This window comes from Cryptomeria japonica, chromosome 5 (assembly GCF_030272615.1).
Source record: "Cryptomeria japonica chromosome 5, Sugi_1.0, whole genome shotgun sequence".
NCBI classification, from domain to species: domain Eukaryota; kingdom Viridiplantae; phylum Streptophyta; class Pinopsida; order Cupressales; family Cupressaceae; genus Cryptomeria; species Cryptomeria japonica.
The window spans coordinates 208,808,436-208,836,184 of NC_081409.1; the positions used below are offsets into that span (position 1 = coordinate 208,808,436).

General features: G+C 36.0%; 2 protein-coding genes across 2 annotated transcripts; both read right to left on the bottom strand.

Annotated features, from left to right (window-relative positions):
* Positions 1–21,508: 21,508 nt before the first annotated feature.
* On the bottom strand, positions 21,509–23,840 carry LOC131875813 (putative leucine-rich repeat receptor-like serine/threonine-protein kinase At2g24130). Its single transcript, XM_059220493.1, has 2 exons — positions 22,328–23,840; positions 21,509–22,241 (listed from the first exon to the last, which is right to left on the bottom strand). Exons 1-2 carry the CDS (start codon positions 23,838–23,840, stop codon positions 21,805–21,807), a joined length of 1,950 nt encoding a protein of 649 aa, XP_059076476.1. The 3' UTR covers positions 21,509–21,804.
* Positions 23,841–23,923: 83 nt separating this feature from the next.
* LOC131875814 (probable LRR receptor-like serine/threonine-protein kinase At3g47570) lies at positions 23,924–25,115 on the bottom strand. The gene is made up of 2 exons (XM_059220494.1): positions 24,047–25,115; positions 23,924–23,994 (listed from the first exon to the last, which is right to left on the bottom strand). The coding sequence occupies exons 1-2, from the start codon at positions 25,113–25,115 to the stop codon at positions 23,924–23,926; spliced, it is 1,140 nt and encodes a 379-aa protein (XP_059076477.1).
* Between the last annotated feature and the right edge of the window lie 2,634 nt (positions 25,116–27,749).

Sequence of the window (27,749 nt, forward strand, 5' to 3'; positions counted from 1 at the left end):
AATGGAATTGTCTCTAGTTTGATGCCATATAATTTTTTGTTTCAATAAACATAAAGAAAAAAAAGTTATTAAAAAATTAAAAAACCTTGTTATTTCAAGTTTATGGACCTCTTTCATTAGAAATTATATTAAAAATAAAAATATTGATCCATCTTTTAAAAAAATAATATATTTGGAATCTAGACAGTCTCCATTGTAATGGGTTTTCATTGTTTAAAATTTTTTTGGAAATTTGGTGTTCAAATATATTTTTGAAGTCATTATTTTGTATGAAGATTGATTTGGCCTTCAAGTTGCAAGTCAAACTAGGTCCAAGCCAAAGGGTCAGCACTCCAAGCTATTTCCCAAGCCAAAATCCGAAGGAACAACCAGGCCAAAATTCAAAATTTTTAGAAATGGGATCTTGTTTACAAAATGACAAACGAGATCCCGTTTTGTTTTTTCAATAATTAAAAATAAAAAAGCAAACAGGATCCCGTTTTAAAAATAGAATGGGATCCCGTTTTAAAATAGAACAAGATCATGTTTCTTTTTTCTTGTTATTATTTTTTTATTATTAAAAATAAGCTATATATACATGAAGTATAAGTCATTTTCCTTTCTTGTACTTTAAGTTATATTTCATGCATATATTGGCAGGACGTTTGAGAGTGGTTTTAGATCTCTAGGAGTTATATTGCAAATTCTAAATTTTAGAAGATCTTATAAATTTTCAGACAGTCAAATTCCAGCAATGAATGAGCTCCTATTAGCATTTTCTCGCTCTCTCTATATCACTCTTTCTCTCCCTCAAACTCTAGACCTATCTCTCTCCATATTAATCTTCCTCTATCCCTCTCTACCTCTATTTCTCTCTCTATATACCTCTCCATCTCTCTCTCCCTACCTACTTAGATGTTTAAATGTTTAAATTTCTTTATGATATGTTTAAATGTTATGTATACATTATATATGTTTTCAATGTTGTGTATAAATGTTATACATGTATAGTTAGATGTTAAAATGTTATCCTATGACCCCTTAGTACATCCTAGGACCTCTTAAGACACCTATGGCCCCTTAAGACACTTAGGACCCCTTAGTATATCCTAGGACCTATTAAAACATTATAGGACCTTTTAGTACATGCTAGGACATCTTTTGACCCCTTAAGACCCCTAGGACCCCTTAGTACATCCTAGGACCTCTTAAGACATCATACTACCCCTTAGTACATCCTAGGAGATATGAAGACTTATGCGACCCCTTAGTACATCATAGGACATCTACTGACCCCTTAAGACACCTAGGACCCCAAGTAGTACATCTTACAACATCATACCACCCCTTAGGACATCTTAGTACATCCTAGGACCCCTTAAGACACCTAGGACCCCTTAGTACATCATATGACCTATTAAGACAAATCATACAACCCCCTAGTACATCCTAGGCCCCTTAAGTCATCCTATTACATAAGACAACCCCTTAGTACATCGTGGGCCCCTTAAGACATCCTAGTACATCTCTCTCTCTCTCTCTCTCTCTCTCTCTCTCTCTCTCTCTCTCTCCCCCTTAAGTCCTTTTAAGACCTCTCTCCCTTTGTCCCCTTTTAGTCTTTTTAATACTCTCTCTCTCTCTTATGATGTCCTAAGGGGTCATATGGTGTTCTAACACATGTGTGGTCCTTTAGGAACCCATATGACCCCTCAAGACACCATATGACCCCTTTTAACATCCTAGTACATGACATGATCCCTTAAGACACCATATGACCCCTTAGGAAAATATGATGTCCTAATAGGTCATATGGTGTTCTAACACATGTATCGCCCCTTAGGACCCCATATGACCCCTAACAGCATCTTAGTAAACCATATAACCCCTTAGGAAACCATATGACCCCTCAATACCATATGATCCCTTTTAACATCTTAGTACATGACATGGGCCCTTAGGACACCATATGACCCCTTAGTATAATTTGATGGATCCTAGCGAGTCATATCATGTCTTGAGGGGTCATATGATGTTCTAACACGTGTGGCCCCTTAGGAGCCCATATGACCCCTAATAGCACCATATGACCCCTCAAGACACCATATGACCCCTTAGAACACCATATGGCCCCTTTTAACATCCTCGTACATGACATGACCCCTTAGGACACCAAAGGACAATATTATGTCCTAATGGGTCATATGGTGTTCTAACACATGTGTGGCCCCTTAGGACCCGATATGATCCCTAACAACACTATATGGCCACTTAGGACACTATATGACCTCTTAGAACACCATATGGCCCCTTGGGACATTATATGACCCTTCAAGACACCATATGAACTCTTAGAACACTATATGACCCCTTAGGACACCATATGACCCTTTTGGACACCATATGACCTCTTAGAACACCATATGACCCCTTTTAACATCTTAGTACATGACATGGCCCCTTAAGAGACCATATGATCCCTTAGGACATTCATATCATGTTTAGAGAGGTCATGTGGTGTCATTAGGGATCATAAGGGTAACTTAGGGGCCACACATGTGTTAGCACACTATATGACCCCATAGGACACCATATGATCTCTTAGTACAATATGATGTCCTAATGGGTCATATGGTGTCCCAAGGGTTCATACAGTGTTATAACACATGTTTGGCTCCTTAGGACCCCATATGACCTCTAACGACACCATATGACCCCTTAGGATACCATATGATATCCTAATGGGTCATATGGTGTTATAACACATGTGTGGTTCCTTATGACTCCATATGACCCCTAAAAACACCATATAACCCCTAACAACACCATATAACCCCTTATGATACCATATGACCCCTTAGGACGATATTATTTCTTAACAAGTCATATGGTGTCCTAGTGGGTCATATGGTGTTCTAGCACATGTGTGGTCCCTTAGGACCCCATATGACCCCTTAGGACACCACATGACCCTCTAGGACACCATATGATCCCTTAGGACAATATGTTGTCCTAAGGGGTCATATGGTGTCTAAAGGGGTCATATAGAGTTCTAACACATGTGTGGCCCCTTAGGACCCCATATGACTTCTAACAACACCATATGACCCCTCAAGACATAATATGACTCGTAACAACAACATATTACCCCTTTGGGTACTATATGACCCCTCAAGACACCACATCACCCATTAGGACATCATATTGTGTCCTCATACAGTGTTCTAAGGGGTCATATAGTGTCGTTAGGGGTCATATGGGGTTCTAAGAGGCCACACGTGTTAGAACACCATATGACCCCTTAGGATGTCATATGGTGTCCTTAGGGCTCATATGGTGTCCTAAGGGGTCATTTCATGTACTAGGATGTTAAAAGGGGTCATATGGTGTTGTTAGGTGTCATATGGTGTCCTAAGGGGTCATATGGTGTCGTTAGGGGTCATATGGGGTCCTAAGGGGCCACACATGTGTCTGAAAACCATATGACCCTTAAGACATCATATTATCATAATGGGTCATCTAGTATCCTAAGAGGTCATATGGTGTCCTAAGGGGTCATTTTTTATACTCAGATGTTAAAAGGGGTCATATGGTATCCTAAGGGGTCGTATAGTGTCCTAAGGGGTCATATGGTGTCCTGAGGGGTCATATAGTGTCCTAAGTTGTCATATGGTGTCTTAAGGGGCCACACATGTGTTAGAACACTATATGACTCCTTAGGACATCACATTCTCCTAAGGTTGATATGGTGTTTTAAGGGGTCATATGGTGTAATAAGGGGTCATGTTGTGTACTAGGGTGTTAAAAGGGGTCATATGGTGTCCTGAGGAGTCATAAAGTGTCCTAAGGGGTCATATGGTGTCATTAGGGGTCATATCAGGTCCTAAGGGGTCATATGGTCTTGTTAGGTGTCAAATGGGGTCTTAAGGGGCCACACATGTGTTAGAACACCATATGACCCTTTTGGACACAATATGACCCCTTAGGAAATCATATTGTCTTAAAGGGTCATATGTTGTCCTAAGGGTTCATATGGTGTCTTAAGGGGTCATGTCATGTAGTAGGATGTTAAAATGGATCATATGGTGTCCTAAGGGGTCATATAGTTACCTAAGGGGTCATATGGTGTACTGAGGGGTCATATAGTGTCCTAAGGGTTCATATGGTGTTGTTAGAGGTCATATGGTGTCCTACGGGGTCATATGGTGTTGTTAGAGGTCATATGGTGTCCTAAGGGGTCATATGGTCTCTTTAGGGTTCATATGGGACCCTAAGGGGGTACATGTGTTAGAACACCATATGACCCCTTAGGACTCCATATGATCCATTAGGACATCATATGGTCCTAAGGGGTCATATGGTGTTCTAAGGGTCATATAGGGTCCTAAGGGGCCACACATGTTTTAGAACACCATATGACCCCTTAAGACACCATATTACCCCTTAGGGTGTCATATGGTTTCCTTAGGGCTCATATGGTGTCCTAAGGGGTCATGTCATACATACAAAGATTTTATCAGGGTCATATGGTGTCTTGGGGTCATATGGGGTCCTAAGGGGCCATACATGTGTTAGAAAACCATATGACCCCTTAAGACACCATATGACCCCTAGGACATCATATTGTCTGAAAGGGTCATATGGTGTCGTAAGGGGTCATGTTGTACACACTAGGATGTTAAAAAAGGTCATATGGTGTCATGAGGGGTCATATGCGGTCTTAAGGGGCCACACATGTGTTAGAACACCATATGACCCCTTAGGACACCATATGACTCTTTAGGAGATCATATTGTCCTAAGGGGTCATATGGTGTTCTAAGGGCTCATGTTGTGTACTAGGATGTTAAAAGGGGTCCTATGGTTTCCTGAGGGGTAAGTAGAGAGGTGGATGGAAGGAGGGAGGGATGTATGAATAGAGAGGGAGGAGGAGAGAGAGGAAGAGGGGAGATAGTGATAAGTTTAGAGGGGGGAAATAGATAAAGAGAGGTGGAGAGGGAAGGAGATAGAGACAAGTGAGATATACAAAAGTGGAGGGGAGAGTTGGAATGAGGGAGAGAAGGAGAGGTATTCAAAGAGAGGGAGGGAAAGAGAGGTATTCTTTACTCCACCTCTCTATCAAGCACCCATCTATCTATACTATCTATCTCCCCTCTCCCTTTATGTATTTATCTATTCTCTCTAGATATGGGTATCTATCTTCCCTCTCCCTCTCTCTACCTACCTCTCTTTTCATCTCTATCTACTTTTATCTCCCCTAATTCTCTACCTCATTTCCTCGATTCTACTATTTATCTCACCTCTCTCTTTGTCCCTTTATCTCTCTCCCTCCCTCCTTCCATCTACATACTCTCTCTCTAGCTACTTATCTGTATCCACCCGACCTCTATTTAAATAACTCTCCTCTCCCTCACTCGAAGTCTCCCCTCCACTTTCGTATATATCACCTATCTTTATCTCTCTCCTTCCATCTCCACCTCTCTCTATCTATTTTACCCCTCTTAACTTATCACTATCTCCCCTCTTCCTCTCTTTCTTTCTCTCTATATATATCTCATTCCCTACAAGACCTCTATTTCTATCTTTTCTTATATGTCCCAAACCTTCCCTTACCACTTCTATCAATCTCACTCTCTCTAATACCTTTTCTCAAACTACATCTCTCTCACTGCCCACCTATTTCTCTACCTCTCTCTAGAGTGAGATAAAGAGGTGGAAAGGGGATAGAAGGGAGATAAAAGTAGAGAGGGAATGAGGGAATGAGGGAGGGGTGGAGAGAAAGAGAAATATTTTGGTAGGGAGGGAGATAAATGTATTTAGAGAGAGATAGATAGGTATATGTAGAGAAATAGAGGTAGGTAGGAAGTGAGGCGATGTGTAGAGATAGATGAGATAGGGAGTAAAGAGTTAAGGATGTGAGAGAGAGGTAGAGATAGGTCTAGATTTTGGGAGAGAAAGGAGAGAGTGAGATAGAGGGGAGATAAAAGCAAAGAGGGAAGGATGGAGCGGTGGAGAGAGAGAGAGAGAGAGAGAGAGAGAGAGAGAGAGAGAGAGAGAGAGAGAGAGAGAGAGAGAGAATTATACATGTATAGAAATAGAGGTAGGTAGGGAGTGAGGGGAGGTGTGTAGAGAGAGAGGAGACAAAGAGTAGAGAGTTAGGGATGTGAGAGAGATAGAGAGATAGGTCTATATTTCTGCATAGAGAGAGAAAAGAGTGAGATATAGAGGTAGACAGAGGAAGAGTTCTATGGAGAGAGATAAGTCTAGAGATAAAGGAAGATAAAGAGAGATAAAATGTTGATAGGAGCCTACTGATTACTGAAATTCGACTGTCTAAAAAATTTATAAGATCTTCTAAAATCTAGAATTTGCATTATAAGTCCTAGAGATTTGAAACCACTTTCAAAAATATTGCCAATATAGATGTGGAGAGAGATGAGTCTAGAGATCAAGGAAGATAAGGAGATTGAGATAAAAAGAGCCATAAAATGTTGAACTGCTGAAAACTAAAATTTGACTAAGTCTAAAAATTTATAAGATCTTCTAAAATCTAGAATTTGCATTATAACTCCTAGAGATCTGAAACCACTCTCAAACATCTTGCCAATATATACATGAAATATAACTTATATTATAAGTTACATTTTCCAATATATACATGAAATATAACTTAAATTATAAGTAATGTGACTTATAATTAAATGTTATACTTCATGTATATATATAGCTTAGTTTTAATAAATTAAAAAAAAAGATCCCATTTTGATTTTGAAACATGATCCCATTTCTTAGATTTAGACTCGGGATCCTGTTTCAAAATTTGGCTCGAGACCCCAAACCATAATAATATCTTGTTTCGTTTCTCATGCACTCTACACGATTTGCCATTTTTTTCTAAGTGTAAAACTTCCACACTAAGTGACTCAACTTCTTGCACTTACCCAAGACATGAATGACCCCTTAATACATCCTAGGACATATTTTGACTCCTTTTAGCATCCTAGCATGTATAACATAACACCCCATATGACAACATCAGACCCCTTAAGACCCCTTATGATTGTAATGACCCCTTATGACCTCTAATGAACCCTTAAGACCCCTTAGGACCCCTACTGACCCCTACTGACCCCATAGGATCATATAGTGTCATAGGGGGTCATATGACGTCCTAATAGTCCATGCATGTGTTCTAACACGTGTGACCCCTTAGGATCCCATATGAACCCTTTTAAAATCCTAGTAAGTACAACATATAACTTAGGACACCATATGAGCCCATAGGGTCATATAGTGTCCTAAGGGGTCATATGGGGTACTAAGGAGCCACACATGTGTTAGAATGTACATGTGTGACCCCTTAAGACCCCATATCAACCCTTTTAAAGTCCTAGTACGTAAAACATACCCCTTAGGACACCATATGACCTCATAGGATCATATAGTGTCCTAAGGGGCCACACGTGTTAGAACACATGTGTGACCCATTAGGAACCCATATCACCCTTTTTAAAGTCCTTGTAGGTACAACATACCGCTTAGGATACCATATGACCCCATAGGATCATATAGTGTCCTAAGAGGTCATACGCGGTCCTAAGGGGCCACACAGATGTTCTAACACATGTGTGACCCCTTAGGACCCTATATCACCGCTTTTATAGTCCTAGTAGGTACAATATACCTCGTAGGATACCATATGACCCCATATGATCATATAGTGTCCTAAGGGGTCATATGGGGTCCTAAGGAGCCACACATGTGTGACCCCTTAGGACACCATCTGAACCCTTTTAAAGTCCTAGTAGGTACAACATATCACTTAGGACACCATATGACCCCATGGGGTTATATAGTGTCCTAAGGGGCACACATGTGTTTTAACATATGTGTGATCCCTTAGGACCCCAAATCATCCCTTTTAAAGTCCTAGTAGGTACAACATACCCCTTAGGATACCATATGACGCCATAGGATCATATAGTGTCCTAAGGGGTCATATGGGGTCCTAAGGGGCCACACATGTGTGACCCCTTAGGACCCTATATGACACCTTTTAAACTCCTGGTAGGTAGAACATACCCCTTAGGACCCCATATGACCTCATAGGATTATATAGTATCTTAAGGGGTCATATAGGGTCCTTAGAAAGGGCCACACATGTTCTAACACGTGTAAGCCCTTAGGACCCCATATGAACCCTTTTAAAGTCCTAGTAGGTACAACATATCACTCAGGACACCATATGACCCCATAGGGTCATATAGTGTCCTAAGGGGTGATATGGGGTCCTAAGGGGCCACACATGTGTTAGAACACATGTGTGACCCCTCAAGACCCCATATCACCCCTTATAAAGTCCTAGAAGGTACAACATACCCTTTTGGATACCATATGATCCTATATGATAATCTAGTGTCCTAAGGGGTCATATGGGGTCCTAAGGGGTCACACATGTGTGACCCCTTAGGACCCCATATGACCCCATAGTGTCCTAAGGGGCCATACATGTGTTCCAAACCCTTCAAAGCCCATATCACCCCTTTTAAAGTCCTAGTATGTAAAACATACACCTTCTAATACCATATGACCCCATAGGATCATATAGTGTCCTAAGGGGTCATATGGGGTCTTAAGGGGCTATACATGTGTGATCCATTAGGACTCCATATCACTTATTTTAAAGTCCTTTTAGGTACAACATACCACTTAGGACACCATATGACTCCATAGGGTCATATAGTGTCCTAAGAGGTCATATTGGGTCCTAAGGGGGCACATGTGTTAGAATGGATGTGTGACCCCTTAGGACCCCATATCACCCCTTTTAAAGTCCTAGAAGGTACAACATATTGCTTAGTATACCATATGACCCCATAGGATCATATAGTATCCTAAGGGGTCATATAGGGTCCTAAGGGGCCCCACATTTGTTATAACACGTGTGACCTCTTAGGACCCCATATCACTCCTTTTATAGTCCTAGTAGGTACAACATACCCCTTAGGATACCATATGACCCTATAGGATCATATATTGTCCTAAGGGGTCACATGGGGTCCTAAGTGGCCACACACGTGTGACCCCTTAGGACCCCATATGACCTCATAGTGCCCTAAGGGGCCATATGGGGTCCTAAGGGGCCATACATGTGTTTTGAACCCTTAGGACCCCATATGAACCCTTTTAAAGTCCTAGTAGGTACAACATATCACTTAGGACACCATATGACCCCATAGGGTCATATAATGTCCTAATGGGTGATATGGGGTCCTAAGAGGCCACACATGTGTGACCTCTTAAGACCCCATATCATTGCTTTAAAAGTCCTAGTAGGTACAACATACCCCTTAGGATACCATATGACCCCATAGGATCATATAGTGTCCTAAGGGGTCATATGGGGTCCTAAGGGGCCACACATGTGTGACCCCTTATGACCCCATATGACACCTTTTAAAGTCCTAGTAGGTACAACATATCCCTTAGGACCCCATATGACCCCATAGGATCATATAGTGTCCTAAGGGGTCATATGGGGTCCTAAGGGGCGACACGTGTTAGAACACGTGTGACCCCTTATGACCTCATATCACCCCTTTTAAAGTCCTAGTAGGTACAACATACCCCTTATAATACCATATGACCCCATAGGATTGTATAGTTTCCCAAGGGGTCATATGGGTTCCTAAGAGGCCACACATGTGTGACCCCTTAGGACCACATATCACCCCTTTAAAAGTCCTTGTAGTTACAACATACCACTTAGGACACCATATGACGTCGTAGGCTCATATAGTGTCCAAAGAGGTCATATGGGGTCATAAGGGGCCACACATGTGTTAGAACACGTGTGACCCCTTAGGACCCCATTTCACCCCTTTTAAAGTCCTAGTAGGTACAACATACTGCTTAGGACACCATATTATCCTAAGGGGTCTTAAGGGGCCACACATGTGTGACCCCTTAGGACCCCATATCAACCCTTTTAAAGTCCTAGTAGGTACACCATATCACTTAGGACACCATATGACCCCATAGAGTCATATTGTGTCCTAAGGGGCCACACATGTGTTAGAACACGTGTGACCCCTTAGGACCCCATATCACCCCTTTTAAAGTCCTAGTAGGTACAACATACCCCTTAGGATACCATATGACCCCATAGGATCATATAGTGTCCTAAGGGGTCATATGGGGTCGTAAGGGGCCAGATGTGTGATCCCTTAGGACCACATATCACCCCTTGTAAAGTCCTAGTAGGTACAACATACCCCTTAGGACACCATATGACCCCATAGTGTCATATAGTGTCATAAGGGGTCATGTGGGCTCCTAAGGGGCCACACATGTGTGACCCCTTAGGACCCTATATCACCCGTTTTAAAGTCCTAGTAGATACAACATATCCCCTAGTACATCCTACGAGCTATTAAGACATGAACGACCCCTTAATACACCCTAGGATATCTTTTGACCCCTTTTAGAATCCTAGCATGTATAACATAAGACCACATGTACGACATTCTAAGACCCCATACAACATATAAATAGGACCTAATATGACATAATACGTACTAATGTGATGTAAAACTCGACATAAAACCCTTAAGACCCCTTAGGATCACCTATTATGACATAATAATTCCTAATGTGACAATAAACCCCTTAAGACCCCATAATAAGTCCTAATGTCGACTAAAATTAAATAGTAGGTAAAGAAAATAATAAAATATTGGATATTTGTTTAATTGAGAAAAAATAATTTAATATAACATACTTGAGAAATGAAGGGTTGGGATAAAGACGTGAAAGTGTAAATTGTCGACTAAGATTAAATGGTCGGTAAAGAAAATAATAAAATATTGGATATTTATTTAATCGAGAAAAATAATTTAATATAACATACTTGAAAAATAATTTAATTTAATATCTACCAAAATCTTCAAAAATTTAGAAATCTTCGCCGCTTTATATCAAAAATGTCATTTTTATTTGCAAGAACAGTTGATTTAATTCAAAAATCAATCATATTGTTTTGCACTCCTTTATTTTTGATATTTTAAAACAAAAAAATCATTATTTATCTTGGGTTGAAGGGGTGTGGTCGCTCAAATGACCAGTCGCATCGGCCTTAAGGGTTCCGACCGGAACCCTTTCAGCCAGAACATCCTAAGTGGCAGCCGCATCACCAAATTTGTCACATTTCTGAAACCTCTGACTTCTGCAACAATTTTCTACAAGCAAACTCAATTTATTAAAAAAATTAAAAAAATGTCCTTTTGGAGAGATTGAAGTCAAGAATCTACTCATTTATTTTTTATGATGTTTTGATTAGATTTAAAATATATTATTTCAAAAATACTACAAGTAGATATTCTGATGTTTAGTAAGAGGCTGGTTTGAAAAACAAAAAAAAATATTGAATTGCCTTAATTTTTTTTTTAAAATATGGTTCACTAGAAGAGAGAGTCTTCTCTAAAAGGGTTTTTTTTTCATTAACATAAAATTAATAGATAAAATTTGGCAGGAGAAAAAAATTGTCAAATTCAGTTATATTTGGTATGCCATCTATTAAGGAGATCAAAATTAGAAAAAAATAGGTTGATTTATATTTTATTTTTTGGTGGGAACGAAACCCCCTGATTTTCAGTACTTTTCAGCAATAAAAAATTTGACTTCAAAATAAAAAAAATATCAATCCTTGTCAATTATTATTTTTAAATAATATACTTAAACTTCATCAAATTTTACACATTTCATCAATTTACATCATCTTCAAATTCAAAATACAAATGTCATTTTTATGGAATCGAAATTGAATAGTTATTGTTGTGTTAACATTTTCCTTTATAAAAGTGTGATATAGGTTTGTACTTTTACCCTAGGCTCCGGTTATATGCTTGATTGATTCACAACCAAATTTTGTGGTTAACATACATGTTTGAGGCTTACCTGTACTCTGAATCACACGTTAGATTTGACAAGTCCTATTTGAGCTCACCTAAGTGATTTTTTGGAGAGTGTGGACGATATATAAGGAATAACAATTCATTTGTGGTGTGTGTGATCTGATGGAAAGGATTGTGATGAGCAAAAAATATAGTAATATATCATAGATGATTATGAAGTGTGTTGAATTGGTATGACATAACAGTTTGGGCTACAAAGAGGATTGCACTACAGGCATTTGTCCTATGCTTCTTCTTCAACAATACTATTATATTAAACTTCAAAAATCTATATGAAATAAACTAATATTCAATTAAAATGATTTGGAATTATTTATAATTAACTGAAAAGCAAATAAAAAGAGGACAATGATATACAAATTCTGATTAGCTTATTTCTTTTATTAAATATTTTTCTATATTATTTAATTATTTCCTTGAAATATGTGTGGTTGACAATCCAAAATTTTAAGATTCCTAATGAATGCTACTGTCAATCTGTCAATCATATGGGCGCGTCTATTCTAGCTCCAAAATGACAGTACGGATTGTCTAACACGTGTGTTAGTCGCGCATTTTACTCCGTCGATTTTGTAATTAATGTTTGTGATTGACTAACCTGTCGCTAACACATTGTACTAAAGTTCTGTTTTGGAGCCAGAATAGCTTCAACCCAATCATATGACTTTCACAACTCATTTACTTTAATCCAAGCTTCTAAACTATCAACTTCTATTGTTGTCTTATCATTCCTTATTTTTCGAAATTAAATTATGTGAAATAAATAAAACCTATTTGAAAATCCAAACTTGTTGAAATTGTCACAACCCTCCTTTATCACTTTTGGATTTAAAATACAACTCTATTTTATTTTTGGATAAACTATTTAAATGATTGATTGAATATTATAAAAGGATAAAATAATAATAACACACACACACACATGGAAAATATACATTATTTTTATTTTATTTATTTTCCACATCCAATTATGGCACATGTTGTAGGAAGAATAAGAAGTTTCTAGAGGATTCCCCACCACTTTGCATGTAACTCCCCCACTAAGTTTAATCAATTGCATAAGTCCAAAATTGGGAAAGAATCTTCCTTTTAATTAAATTTTCTAGATAGTGGAATGGAGGGAATTTTCTTATAAAATTGTAGGCAAGTTTCAAAGAAGGAGGTTGATTATGCTTTGAAGGAAATTTCCCAAGTTTTTTTTTGTAGTCTCATATTTGTTGCGGGATTTTTAAGTTGTTGGTTGAAGGATATCTCTCAAGCTGCAAGGAAAGATCAAATGATAGCTAGAGGATTCAACATCAAGCTTTAGTAAACCAGGTTCTCTCCCTTTATCTTATGAGGAATTTGTATTTATCAAAATATATAGTTTCTAGATTCTTTGGTTGCGTATAGTATTCTTTCTCAATTGCTAGATAAGAAGAAAAATCTATTTCTATTTCCTTTAAAGAAATACAATGTTATAATCCATTCTCTTTTAAATACAAATGCAGAATTCTCTTGCATATCTTATTTAATCTATTTAAAAGGTAGAGAATCAAATTTTTGCTTTTCTGTTTTCTCTTAGATGATATTGAATATAAAAATAAATTAATCTTTCTGTTTGAAGAAATAAACCTCTCTGTGAATGAATAAATTAATATTTCTTTCTCTATGAATAAATCTCTCTGTGTTAAGGAATAAATCTCTCTATGAATGAATAAATTAATCCTTCTCTGTGAATAAATCTCTCTGTGTGAATGAATAAATTAATCTTTCTTTCTCTGCGAATAAATCTCTCTGTGTGAATGAATATATTAATCTTTCTTTCTCTGTGAATAAATCTCTCTGTGTGAATGAATAAATTAATATTTCTTTCTTTGTGAATAAATCTCTCTATGTGAATGAATAAATTAATCTTTCTTCCTCTGAATAAATCTCTCTGTGTGAATGAATAAATTAATCTTTCTTTCTTTGTGAATAAATCTCTCTGTGTGAATGAATAAATTAATCTTTCTCTGTGAATAAATCTCCCTGTGTAAAGAAATAACTCTCTTCGTGAATGAATAAATAAATCCTTCTCTGGTTATTTTATTTCTCTTATGAATACATACCTGTTTATGTATTCTCTTTTTTTACAAATTAATATTCTGGATTGAACTATATATATATATATATAATGCAAAGTGATTAAAAAATTTAGGCGATTATGCAAAGTGTTTAATATTTATGTCCGCACGATACAGTGCATGTGCATACCGGCTCGCAGGTAGGAGTTAATGCTTGCAGGGAGTGGTACCGTAACGGTGCCCCCCACTAGCTTGCGGTCACTGCTGCGGCAGTGGCCGCAGGGTAGTGGAGGGGACCCGTGGGGTCGCACTCCCATTCACCTTTAATTAATGCCAACCAAACACACTTCGATGGCAATGTTAATTTTATTTTATTTTATTTTTAAAAAAAAATTCTTTTTTTTTGTGTATGTTTAAAATTTTAGTTTATTTAAATTCCTTCTTCTATGTATTTATATATAAATTTTAGTTAATAATTTTTTTTTAAAACTTAGGTAATTTTTAGATTTATAACTAGTTTTAACCAATTTATATTAAATGAAACTTAGATCCTTTTAAGATCCACTTAGCAATTAAATGACTTGAAGCCAAATTCTATGTTGGGATTAGTGGTTTTATAAGTGATATTCTCGCATGCAACTTACCCTACCTTCGCTTCATGCAAATGTCTTTACATTGATTTCAATTATTGGTGTTCCCTTCTTCATGCAAATTATACGTTTAATTGTTAGTATGCAAGTTACCTAGCTATCATTATTATGCAAGTTATATTCAAGTTTTGAATAATAAATAATTCTAGTTATGGTTTTTATTCCCTGTCATTCTTCAAGTAGTTATTTCAATTAATTGAGCTTTGCAATGTCTAAATATACGCGTTCAATTCATAATTATTTTCCAAACATGATGTTATCATAAGTTAGAAGAAAAATTAAATAAAGGAAGTTGGAAAACCAAAACCAAGTAGCGTTCAGTATATACAGTGCCTCTGGGTCACATTTACGAGTAATGCCATCGTATTGAACTACTGCACTTAATGCCTAATAAAGCTACATCAACAACGTCCGTGGCATCGTCCCTATAAATCGTCGGGGAGTAATAAGGGACACTTGGAAGTTAAAATCCAAGGGGTGGGTAATCCCCCTTGGATCGATAATTTAATAAGATAACTCTAAAACGATCTTTCATCCGCTGAGTTAAACTATAGTAAACCCCTATAGGGATGATGAATGAAATGCTTTTATAAAATTGATTTAATCTCAAAGAATTGTTGTCGATTGACAATTGGTCAAGGGTGACGCTCATGATAAGAATTAGGATCTAGTTGTTCTAGGCCACAAGCAATAGGCCATCTTGAGCCTTTGCTTAAGAGCTACCATTGTGGGTAGCAACCGCAGAGAAACTGTCTGGGACATTGACCCTAGAAAGGGTTGCGTACCCACTAATCAGTTTACATCAAACCATAGAGTAGAAAATAGAACTACATACTTTACGCCTTGATCCCGGGCCGAAGCGGGTATGTAGGCAGTCTTGGGACGGAGTTGTCCCTCGTACTCAGGCGTTCGTTGGTGGGATCTAGGCTTGGTAAAAGAAAGATTGAGTAAGAATCCTATTTTGAAAGATAAGAAAATTAAAATTGGAAAAAGTAATTCAATGCATACTCGGAAGGAATCCCGTATGGATTCGCTTGACTTCCCGAGGCTTTAAGCCAAATTCCGAGGTGGAATTCAAGCTTGTATTATGTTATTCAATTACTCCTAAGGACAACGACCTCGGTGCACTTCTGTTAGAAGAGTGTAGTACGTAGTGAGTGGCTCAGGACCCGAATGGTCCTGATGAGTCTAAGTCTCTGGCCAGAGCACCTCCTATCCTGATTGGATAGATGCCTATCCAGTATGGGTATATGCCTATCCCGCATTGGATAGATGAAATCTTATGTCCCATATGGACAGATGCCTAACCCGTATGGTTAGATGCTCATCCCGGATGGATGAATGCCTTATCCTAATGAATGGATGCTCAGAGTATGCGATTGAATCAAACACAAATGATTAAATTAAACAAACAAAAAAAGAATGATCAATTTTGTTAAGTTAATTATGATGGGTTATTACAGAAATTCAATAACTGAGATCTATGTTTTCACATATAATTTATTTCTTTTGAAACTGCAGTCCGAAACTATCATTTCTTGGTAATTTCCTTTACCATAGGAAAGAGATAAACGTGTTTTGACAATTCCAAATTTTTGTGGTGAGCACTAAAATTAGACTGTCAATGTTCTTCTACATAAGTCATTCAAATTTAATATCTGACAACGCTCTTTTCTTGTACAGTATAAAAAAACCAGACTGTTAATGTTCCTCAATTCACTTTTCTTCTACAGTGTAGAAAAATAAGTGGTAGGTGCATCTTGAGTGCAGAGAAAAACAACAGTACAAGACAAATTAAAGCCATCTGTTTTGTTTCCTGCAGGCTCCCCCAAATTCTCATTAATTTCCTATATCATGTGAATAAGGTAAGCGTGTTTGACAATCCAAAATTTTTGTGGTGTGCATTAAAATGAGACAGTCAATATTCTTCTAAGTACGCCATTCAAATATATGGCAACACTCTTTTCTTCCTTCTACTGTGATCAATGGCAAGCAGTAAGTACAGAGAAAAGTCAAAGTGAAATGGTCAGAATTCTATGCTGGCAATTCCATACAAAATAAAATTCCACACAATAACAGGTCTTGTAAGACATCTTCCACTACCCACACATATTGCATGACTAGGGGAAGAGCACTAATAGGCGTCATAGCTAACTATGGCGACTATTGGTGCTCTTTCTCTGTAACAATAATTTAGCTTTTGTTAAGTTTTGTATATCCGGCGAAGTGACAATATTATATTTGAAATCTTAATGAGATGGATGAGGTTCCAAATAGTCTTAAAGTCTTATGTCTTTGAGAATTCAAAACTTCTTTCCGTATTTTAGCATTGTTTTACCCATGTGATTGAGTGTTAAATGAAGAAAGTGTTGGGATAGGTGTGTCATAGACTGAAGGTTTAAACATCACACACTAAGCTTACACTCTTAGACTTAAAAGTGTTAAACATTCAAAATAAACTGACATTTTGTAGGCTTAATATGTTGCTTAATGTGTATGGTCACACAAAGAATACATTTCTAGACTTAAAAGTGTTAAACACTCAGAGTTGACTAACACTCTCTAGACTTAATATGTTATTTAGTGTGTGTGGTTTAAGGCTAGTTGTCATAGACACCTTGTAAGTCATAATATTTTTATTATTTAATGTTCTAATGGAATGAAAGACTCCACTTTATGCCTTGGCCATTATACCATGTATGTTTTATTTTTATGTGTATATTTATATTAGTTAAAAAATATCTTGTCATGAAAGAGGTGTTAGAGTATCTATAATAAAAATGCATGGTGTAAGAGATATTATGATGCATAGGAGCCTAGTTAAAAGTAATGGTACAAAATGGATTAAGAATCTTAACCCATTAATGACACATGTTATGACATGTCATAGAACATATTTTAAAGGTGATAAATGACAAATAATGGAGTGTAGGTCATATTAATTTTTACCATAGTATTTTTGAACTTTGTTTGGGCCCATGCTGATTCCTTATGATGGTTTTTGGGCCTCCATAGGTCTACATATTAAGAAATTGGGATGGAGACACCGAGAGAGAATTTTTACATAGTTATCATATTAGATTTTTATTAAAGAAAGATGATTTTTTAATCAAAGAAAGAGGACGTTCATGACCATGGAAGAAAGAACTTGATATTCTATTATAAAATATTTACTATTGTTAAATAATATATTATTTTATTGCTTGGAAGCTAAATTATTCTTAAAATGGTCTTCTTAGAGTATATATATGTCGTTCTCATTGTTTATGTTATGTTTATTTAACATATTCAAATACCATTGAAATTATTGTATATTTATTATTCTATAAATGTTCTTGACAGATTAATGTGGAAATACTTGCAATTCTAAAAAATCATAAAGATCTAATTTGGTTGATCAAATGTTGTGGGAACTTTTCTTAATATTGGGCATTAGAGAAAAAGTGATTCCTTGGTTTACATTTGGTTACATACACTTGAATGTGATTTTCATATATTTTTCTAGATTTACATGTTTCTTGTAAGCATTTGCATGTAATTGATTCTTGTATGCGTTTGCATGTAATTGTATGCTATGGATCTATGGTGATTTAGTTATGGGTATTCCTCTATTATTGATTTCTTATCTTCACAAGCTTGTGGAAATATGTTGGATGGATTGGTTATTTATTAATTTTTGTATGAGAGGGATTTTGTAATAGATTTGTTTATTTATTTATTTACGTGTTAGTGCAATAAAATGGTTAGAATGGTGGAGATGTTCAATGGAGTTGGTCATATGTATACATGTTAAATGGCTATGACCTAGAGATCCTATTTGGAAATATATGATTACCCTCTAAGTTTGCTTTTATTCCTTTATTATATGGTCAAGTACAATGAAAACATGGTGGGCATTTATTTATTGGTTATTTGGGGAATTCTCAGTTGTATTGAATACTATTGTATGCGGAAAAAGTGGGCCAATAGAACTAAAAATGTGAAAAATGGAGCTCTAGGGAGACTTGTCCACACACCCACAGGACTTCTTGGCGCAAGCTATGGAGTCATGAAGTATGGCTCAGCTTCCCAAGGTTGGTTCCATGGTTCTCTATCTCACAAGGTCCCTCAAACCAATTTCTCTGCTCTCAGATCACTGAGCAAAGTGGTTTAGGGATGACAAATGTAAGAACGAGGGATGCCTTTGATACATCTTAACATGTAAATGCAACCTATCTATGTATGATCTTATAAATGCAATAAACTAGATTATAAAATGACAAGATTAGTAGCAAGACTATCCTAGCATGATATACTAGTCTATGATTAGGCTAAATGATAAGGAAAACACTCTAAACATGCATATTTTAGATTAATTCCTATTCAAAAGAGAGGCTAAATGATGAGCATAAAAGAGATTTTAAAGCTTGTATGGATTTGAGTATAAGTATGATGCTAAAGACTTGGAGATGAAAATGGAGGAATGAGAGCTCTATTTATAGCAAAAATAGGGCAATGGATGGCCAGGATTGAAAGAGTTAATCAAGGGTTGAGTTTGAAAGTTGCTCAATCCATGTCCACAATTCTCACCAATGAAATGGTGACAATTGGCAACATAAGGTTGGTTGAGAGGATATGTAAGAAGCATTAAATGCTTGAGAAGACCTCATGGTTATCTTAGGGGGTAAGGGTTAAGGTTAAGTTAGGTTAGGTTAGGATTACCCATTGGATAAAGCTTTTATCCAAAGGATAAACTCTTGTGCAAAGGATTAAGGGATAACCATGGTCAAAGCAATGAATGCTTGAGGAGACCCTTGGGTTACATGGAGGTTGAGTTTAGGGAAATTCTTTAATCATGCTAGAGGGTTGAGTTAACCATTAATGGTTTGGAAGACTTGGAAAATTAAGTGGTTGAAGCCTTTGAGGGTTTTCAAAGACTTTGAGGGTTTGAGAAGTGACTTCCCCTTGCTTAGGGATGTGACAAAGTTTAGGAGATGGGTTAGGCTAATTAGAAGTGATTAGAAGAGTCTATAAGGGGTTAGGAATAGGGGTTAGGAGGCAAGTGGGGGATGTAAAATTTTGCAAGTGGATGCAGAGATAATAGGTTTTAATTGAATAAAATGAATTTAATTCAATTTGGTTGCAATTTGGGGAATTTGAATAAATTAGATTTATTCAATTTAGGATAACCATTTAATTAAATTTGAATTTAATTAAAAGTGGATAGAAGGGATTTAATTGAATAAAATGACTTATTCCATTAAATGGTCAAAGAGGTATAGTGAATTTAATTTAAAAAAATTGAGTAATTTACTTAATTAAATAGAGGAATATGAGTGATTCAATTAAATTGGATTTAATTAAATAGATAAATGAACATAAAATATTCATTTAGGAATATGGTCATTTTTATACGTCTACAACTATAAGGAATGCATATGCATATGTTGGGTTCATTAGTCCTTGGTTTCTTGAAAACACTAGATACCTAGCCCCTAGTTTTATGTGAGTTGTGTATTTGTTCTTTGGTCATTTGAAAGCTCCTAGACAACTTGGTTCCTCTATTCACATGTATCAATGATGGTTGTAAAATTAGTCTTTTGGCATCGACTTTGATTTTGAGGACAACCCTCTAATCTTTTTCAGTATTTGTACTTGCATGTTTTCGGATTCATATCATTTGGATCTATGGGTTACAGAAATTTCCTATTTTAAAAATTATGGATTGAATATTTGTGATTTTTTATTTTTTAAATTATTATAGATTTATTTTATTTTTTAAAATTGTGGTTTACAAGATGTATAAATGGGTTGAGATTTGTATAGATAGTTTTGCTTCATAAAAATATGTTCTTTGTATTAAATAGTATTTTAGAACTTCAACATTGTCAAATTGATAAGTTTGAAATGAAATTTAGTGAAACTACCAAAAAATATTGATATGCTTCTTAACTTTCGAACCATGTGATTTTTTTTTTCTATTTTGAATAGATTAAACTATTTCATTTCATTTCCTTTTAATAATATTTTTCAAATACATATTTATTATTTTTCTTTATATTTTTTTGGTAGTTTAACAAAATTTGAAAAAAAAGAATGCATATTATTCTATAATTCATTATTCCAAATTAAGTTCACTATGATATATTTTAGTGAAAAAAAAAGGAACATTTTTATATGCACTCAATATTTAACTCTCTTATTCTTAACAATTTTTAAATTTCTTTAGTAGTTTAGTAACTAGACTTACAGTACTATAATTCTTATTTTAATGACATCTTCAAATTTTGAGTGTAAACATTTTGATTTTTGTAATCAATTATAGCTGATTTTTGAGAATAAATGACCATTTTTACCTCCCTTTTGTCCCCTATTTTCATACACTTGCACATTATGAAATATTAATAGCAAAATCTCTATTATTTTAATCTATTATTCAAATAATTTCAGTACAAACCATATAGATAGTTCAAAATTATGCTCTTTGTCAAGTATTTTGCAAAGTGACATGAAACAATTCTTCAATATTGCTATAGAAGGTCCAAAGATGTCGTTAAGTTCATAATAGCTATAACGCTTTATCACAATTGATATAATATAAGACATATTTTGTTAGATTTCAAATACTCAATTAAAGAATATATACAATTATATTATATGTAATTGTGTCTTAATTTTGAATAAATTCTACAAATAACTCCATGATCCTATCATTTATTTAACCATTCTAAATTATTCAAACAACTAAAAAATGGTGGATTCTTAAATTCTTATTCATGCTTTCTTCTTTCTGCCATGTATATCATCCTTTGCATGGCATACAAATTGGTCTCATGTTTTTGAGCTTGGAGACTATTTGCGATCGAGAGGAAAACCATCTTAAACTTTTGCATATTATGAAAGGAATGGCTATTATAAATAGTACAATATGGTACAAATTTTGCATTGTTTTTATATGTATTGACAAATTCATACTTTTAAAAACAGGTACAATGCATACCCATGAATTTAAACAGCTTACAAGCTCAAAGAGCTAGCATTTAAGCTGGATTTGACATGAAATAAGACTAGCTTGTGGTGGAAGACAAACAAACTTGAAACCAGCAAACATAAAGGAACACAAGACAAACTTGAAACTAGCAAACATAAAGGACTAAAACTTCGTAATAGAAGTTATAAGCATCTAAAATGTAGAACTTTGACTATTAGATGCCAATGTTTCTGTGGGATTGGCATTGTGTAAGAGGTCTGATATGGTAGATGTCAAATTGGAAGTAGCTGCACCTCCCATGAAAGTTGCCTTGAGGCTCTCCAAAGCATTGGCTACATCTCTTATGGAAGGTCGCTCTCCTGCTGATTCACTAGTGCAAAGCAAACCAATATGAATAAAAGAAAGAAGACATCTATTGTCTTCCATATTTTCATTCACATCTTTCAACAGCTCACTATCAACAATATCTACCAATCTGTCTGGAAAAGCTAACCTCGCCCACTTTTGCAAGTTCATGTCTCCCTCAAACATGTCATCACTTGGCCTATTCCTTGTAACCATCTCTAATATCAGAATTCCATAACTATAAACATCTCCCTTTGTAGAAACACTCCCACCCAATCCATACTCTGCAAGCAATTTTATTCATGAAATTCTTAAAAAGTCAATGAAGGAAATGATAATGCCAGTATAAAGATAAACAAAGAAATCTTACCTGGAGCAATATAGCCAATGGATCCTTTGAGTGTAAATGTTGTTGTACTCAGTGAATCTGAGTTTGTAACAGTAATTAAACGGGCTATACCAAAATCAGTCACAAGGGCTGTCATGTCGGCATCTAGGAGCACATTGCTAGGTTTTAAATCACAGTGCGCAATTTGTAGAGGACAATCATGATGTAAATATTCCATGCCATGGGCTACATCTATAACAATGCTCAAACACTCTCTCAATCCCAATTTACAAAAGCCCTCATCATCTCTGTCAGGGTGCAAATGTTTTTCCAAGCTCCCATTAGTTGCAAATTGAAGAACTAAACCTTTGAGACCAGGGTAGGAAAATGCACTTATGACTTTAATGAGATTACGGTGCCGAATCCTCCCTAACAATTTGCACTCTCTGTTAAAACTCTTATCAGCTTCTTCAGTTTGCAAATTAAGAGCTTTGATGGCAACTACCTTACCATCCCTCAAAACACCTTTGTAGACTGATCCAAAGTTACCCAGTCCAAGCAAGTTTGACTCATCAAATCCTGATGTTGCAGTGACAAGATCTTGATAAGAAAATTTTGGATGGTCGAGCCTTCGAAAAGTAAAGGTCGAGGGAAGGACTAGTTGCCTTGAAAGTTTATGCCTCAGTAGCATTCCTAGAATGAAACAGCATACTACAAATGCAATGGTTCCAACAACTGATAAGACTATTTTTTTGAGTAGGGAATGATTTTCCTGGGTCAAATTTGGGCAAGGAGGCAATGAATAATTTTTTGGGCCACATAGGCCAGGGTTCCCCATAAACAATGTTACAACAGTTCTATTTGGAAACAACCCTACTTCTGGAATCTGCCCTGACAAATTATTGAAAGAAAGATCCATCTCTTGGAGATTTCGTAATTTGGAAAGTGACTCTGGTATTGGACCTACAAAGGCGTTGTGGGACAGATTTAGATGTTCTAATGCTGTGCAGTCTCCTACAGATTTTGGAATGACCCCTGTCAGTCGATTTCCAGATATATCTATGGCTTGAGCCATTACAATTTTACTAATCTCCTGTGGCAAGGATCCTTGCAGAGAGTTCCATGAGAGATTGAGGTAGAATTGCAGATTTTTAAGGCTGGCAATGACTTCACGAGGTATTCTTCCCCCTAGTTTATTGTAAGATAAGTCAAGGAGCTCCAACTTCTGACATCCCTCCAAACTAACAGGGATCGCCCCTGATAACTTGTTGTGCTGAAGGAAACGATATCTTAACTGCTGGCAGCTACAAAGAGAATCTGGTATTTTTCCAGATAACTGGTTGCGACTAAGGTTTAAGAGTCCGAGATGCTGCATTTGACCTATCTCACTTGGAATGCTTCCTTCTAATTTGTTCCCATACAAATACAATCTTTCCAACTCACGAAATCTTCCAATTCCAGATGGAATATTGCCGCTGATAAAATTATTGCCTAAATCTAAGTAAGTTAAGTTTGTCAGATTGAATATCTGTTTTGGTATGCTTCCCCTTATCATGTTGGCTGATAAAGCCAAGTAATTGAGATTGGAAGACAGTTGGCCTATGGATGGGGACAATATACCAGTAAAATGATTCATTTTCACATCAAGTTCTTGCAAGTGGGAGCAATTTGTGAGAGCAGTGAGAAAGGCCAATGTGCCACTGCTGTCGCTAACAAGTTGGTTGGTGTGTAGGTAAAGCTGGGTGAGAAGATTCAACTTACCCAGCTCCACTGGAACATTTCCACCCAGTTGGTTATCATTTAAAATAAGTAATTCCATACTGGAACAATTTCCAAGCGAGTTCGGTATGTTTCCACTAAGCTGATTTCCCCATAAACCAAGTTTTACCAAATTAGAGAGCTTGGTACCAAGTTCCCATGGAATATGCCCATTTAGCTGGTTGCCAGATAAAGTTAATGCATTCAATTTAGAAAGATTTGTTAAAAAGCTGGGAATGCTGCCTGATAAGTTATTTATCTCAAGGTAAAGCTCCTTTATGTCACTGAGCATGCCCAACTCGGGAGGAATGGGGCCGTGGAGATGGTTATATTCCAAATGGAGAAAAATCAGGGCAGACAGATTTCCTAAAGAATTTGGAATGGTGTCTGATAAGTTATTTGTACGAAAATTAATATAACGTAGGTGAGTGAGCATGTCCAATTCAAGAGGAATGGGGCCGTAGAGACTGTTAATGCCCAAATCCAATTCATTTAAGGCAGACATATTTTTGAAAGAGGGAGGAATGGTACCTGTAAGACTGTTTGAGGCCAAGATGAGGAACTTCAAACTTGTGAGAAGACTCAGCTCAGGCGGAATGCTACCATGCAATTGGTTAAAGGAGAGTACCAGAAGATACAAACTGCGGCAAGCAGCGAGAGCAGACGGAATGGTTCCTTGTAATTGACTGACAGAGAGATCTAGGTATCGAAGATGTGGGAGTTGGCCGAATTCAGGTGGAATGGTACCAGTGAGGTTATTGAAGGAGAGATCTAGGGATCGAAGAGAGGAGAGATTCCCCAGCACAGGAGAAATGGTGCCATCTAAGCTCATATAGGATAAATTGATGACACGGACAGAGTGCGAAGAAGAATCACAGGTAATTGCAGGCCAGTTGCAGAAGTGGTAAAGGGGACTCCAGTCAGTCAGAGAAGTGCCGTTCTTTGAAACGGCAGCTTTGAATCGCAACAGCAATTCTTCTTGTTGTTGATGACGGTGAGAGAGACTACTGAGAGAATGAGGAAGAGCAGAGATTAAAAATATGGAAAGCATTAACAGCAAAAGAGCAGCCATTGTGAAACAAACTAGGGCAGGGAAACACACAAAGCATTTGAATTGAATAGAATGGAATGGAGAGGAATAAATAGACAAGATTAGAAAATCAGTCATTGTGTTATACTATTAATATAAATATAAAGTTAAAGATATTTTGTTTAAAAATAAGTTGCAAAGATAAATATTCGTGGGTAGTAGTTTAACAAATAATTTCTAAAATATTGAGCAGGGGTTGTTAGTCAAAATAAACTAAGTAGCTGTATGGGAAGATGCCCTAATCTTGAGAAAAAAAAAGGGCTAGAATAAGCAATTGTTGCTTATTGAAAAAAATGCCATGTGGCTTCACCATCTTTCTTCCCTCTCCTCTTTATTTGCCTACAATTTTGCCTACAAATTTTATTTGCAAGAAATATTACAAATAATTTTATTTACAAAATGATTAAAGAGGATTGCATAAAGGTAAGTACTGATTTTACTACTCCACAAATTGCTCCTAAAAAAGTTGAGGATCTACTCCTAGCCAAAATAAGCTAAGCAAGTGCATGGGGACCTACCCTTATATCATCCAATTATTGTGTTATTTGTGCGTAAAAGTATTGAATTAGTGGTGCAAATTTTGTGGTGGTCAAAATGAATGGTTAATACAACAATAAAGAATATGTATGTATTAGATGTCACCTCAAAATGATCATGTTGGACCCTTGCACACATAACAAATATTCTGGCATCGTAACTACCCAGAAGCTTAAACAATACCTATAAGCTCTTAAGTCGCATACAAAGAAAACAAAATAAATAATTTCAAGAGAAAACATTTTCCACAAAGATATATAATTTGTTTACTTTGCCCTTCATTTTTGTAGTGTGATGTTACACTAAATAAATAAATGTGTTGAGTTTTAATTTTTCTATTTTTCTCAAAAAAAATTAAAAAAATAAAATTAATAAGTATTCCTTCTTATATTATCTTATACTTTAAATGTATAAGTTTTCTTTGTCATAAGGAGAAATGATTGATCTCCTGATTAGAAATCACCATCTACATATTGAAATGTTAAGAGGCGGTTATTATCTATACTCAATATTTTGCAATTTCATACAAAATGTATTCTATTTACATATTTTTTTAATCATCAAAGTTTCAACTAACTAAAACAAGCAGGAAACATGTGAGCACTTATCATTGTAATCAATCTTATTAATATTAGTCCACATGAACAATAAATAAGTGAACATCTTATTGAAACATGTGAGCACTTATCATTGTAATTAGTCTTATTAATATTAGTCCACATGAACAATAAATAAGTGAACATCTTATTGAAGCATTTAGTGTAAAGTTCTTTCTTTTCCTAAGACATTAACATATAACAACCATCTATAAATATATTTTCCTATGTATTGTATTATTTACATGTCCAATGTGTTATGATAGATCACAACATGCAAGACATCACTACCAATACATCATGTAAAGTGACACAAGTAGAAGACTTCAACATTGAGGGACAAGTCAAATCATGATAGCTTCACGAAAGGACACAACATCTTCTCCAATGAAGATTGAACACTAGTCCACAATCTCATTCTCTGACAAACACAAGGATAATATGCGACTGAAATTTGCAACACAACACATTCTAATATGACACAAATTGATAGCCAAACACTTACAAATTCTTATAAAGGAGGTAGGTCCATTGGGAGATACAAGACCTCAAGTAATCTAATTGCCAAATAGTCAATTTCATAATTAAGATGCACATCCTAACACAAACGAGACTATACATTGTAAAACACAACATTTTTTACCAAAGTGAGACAATAAGAATATTAAGTAAATAAAGGGAAATGACTTCCATTTAGAAAATTTGCTCAATTTTTTTGGGAAGTTCCTACTATTTGAAGTGGTCTTGACAATAATGTGGATAAGGACAACAACATATAGTCTAGACTCTAGTGCAACAAGTGGATGTCAATTCTCCTAGTTGACACTAGCATGCAAGAATAGTAGCCATGTACATTGTAGTAATGGAAAATTATTTTTTAATAATTGACTTATCAAATAAAAAATAAAAAATGTAAAGGTTTTCCAATATTTCTCTCAATCCTTTGATAGAGTCTAAATACAAAATAATCCAACTCACCAAAGGCAAGTCATCCTAATACTAGGCATGAATCACAACCTATAAAAGTAGTAACATTCACAAGAATCAAAAGGAAAGAATAAGTGTTCTCGTTCTAACATAATTATAGTAATATTCATCTTGATATCATAAGCTTGTACACATGATGGCATGGTAGAACCAATAGATTGTCATCTCAAGCACCCTAGGAGTAGGAAAAAATCTCCATTGAAAGATATGGGAGATGGAGGAAAATGTGTAAAGGGCCAATCCTTGATAGCCAAAACAAAATATCACAAGGGAAAAAAATAGAAGTAGAAGGAATGTGCCACTTTAGGGCTTGCATGGGAGGGGACTTGAGAGAATCTAGATAATGGCCTTATAACCATTGAGAGGGTAATAATCAAGAACATATAAAAATTTATAAGGGGGAAGTTGAAGGTGGAACGATCCAATCAAAATGTCAATTAGGTGGAAATGGGATGTCATGACATCAAGGTGCCAACTAACCATGAACATAAATCAT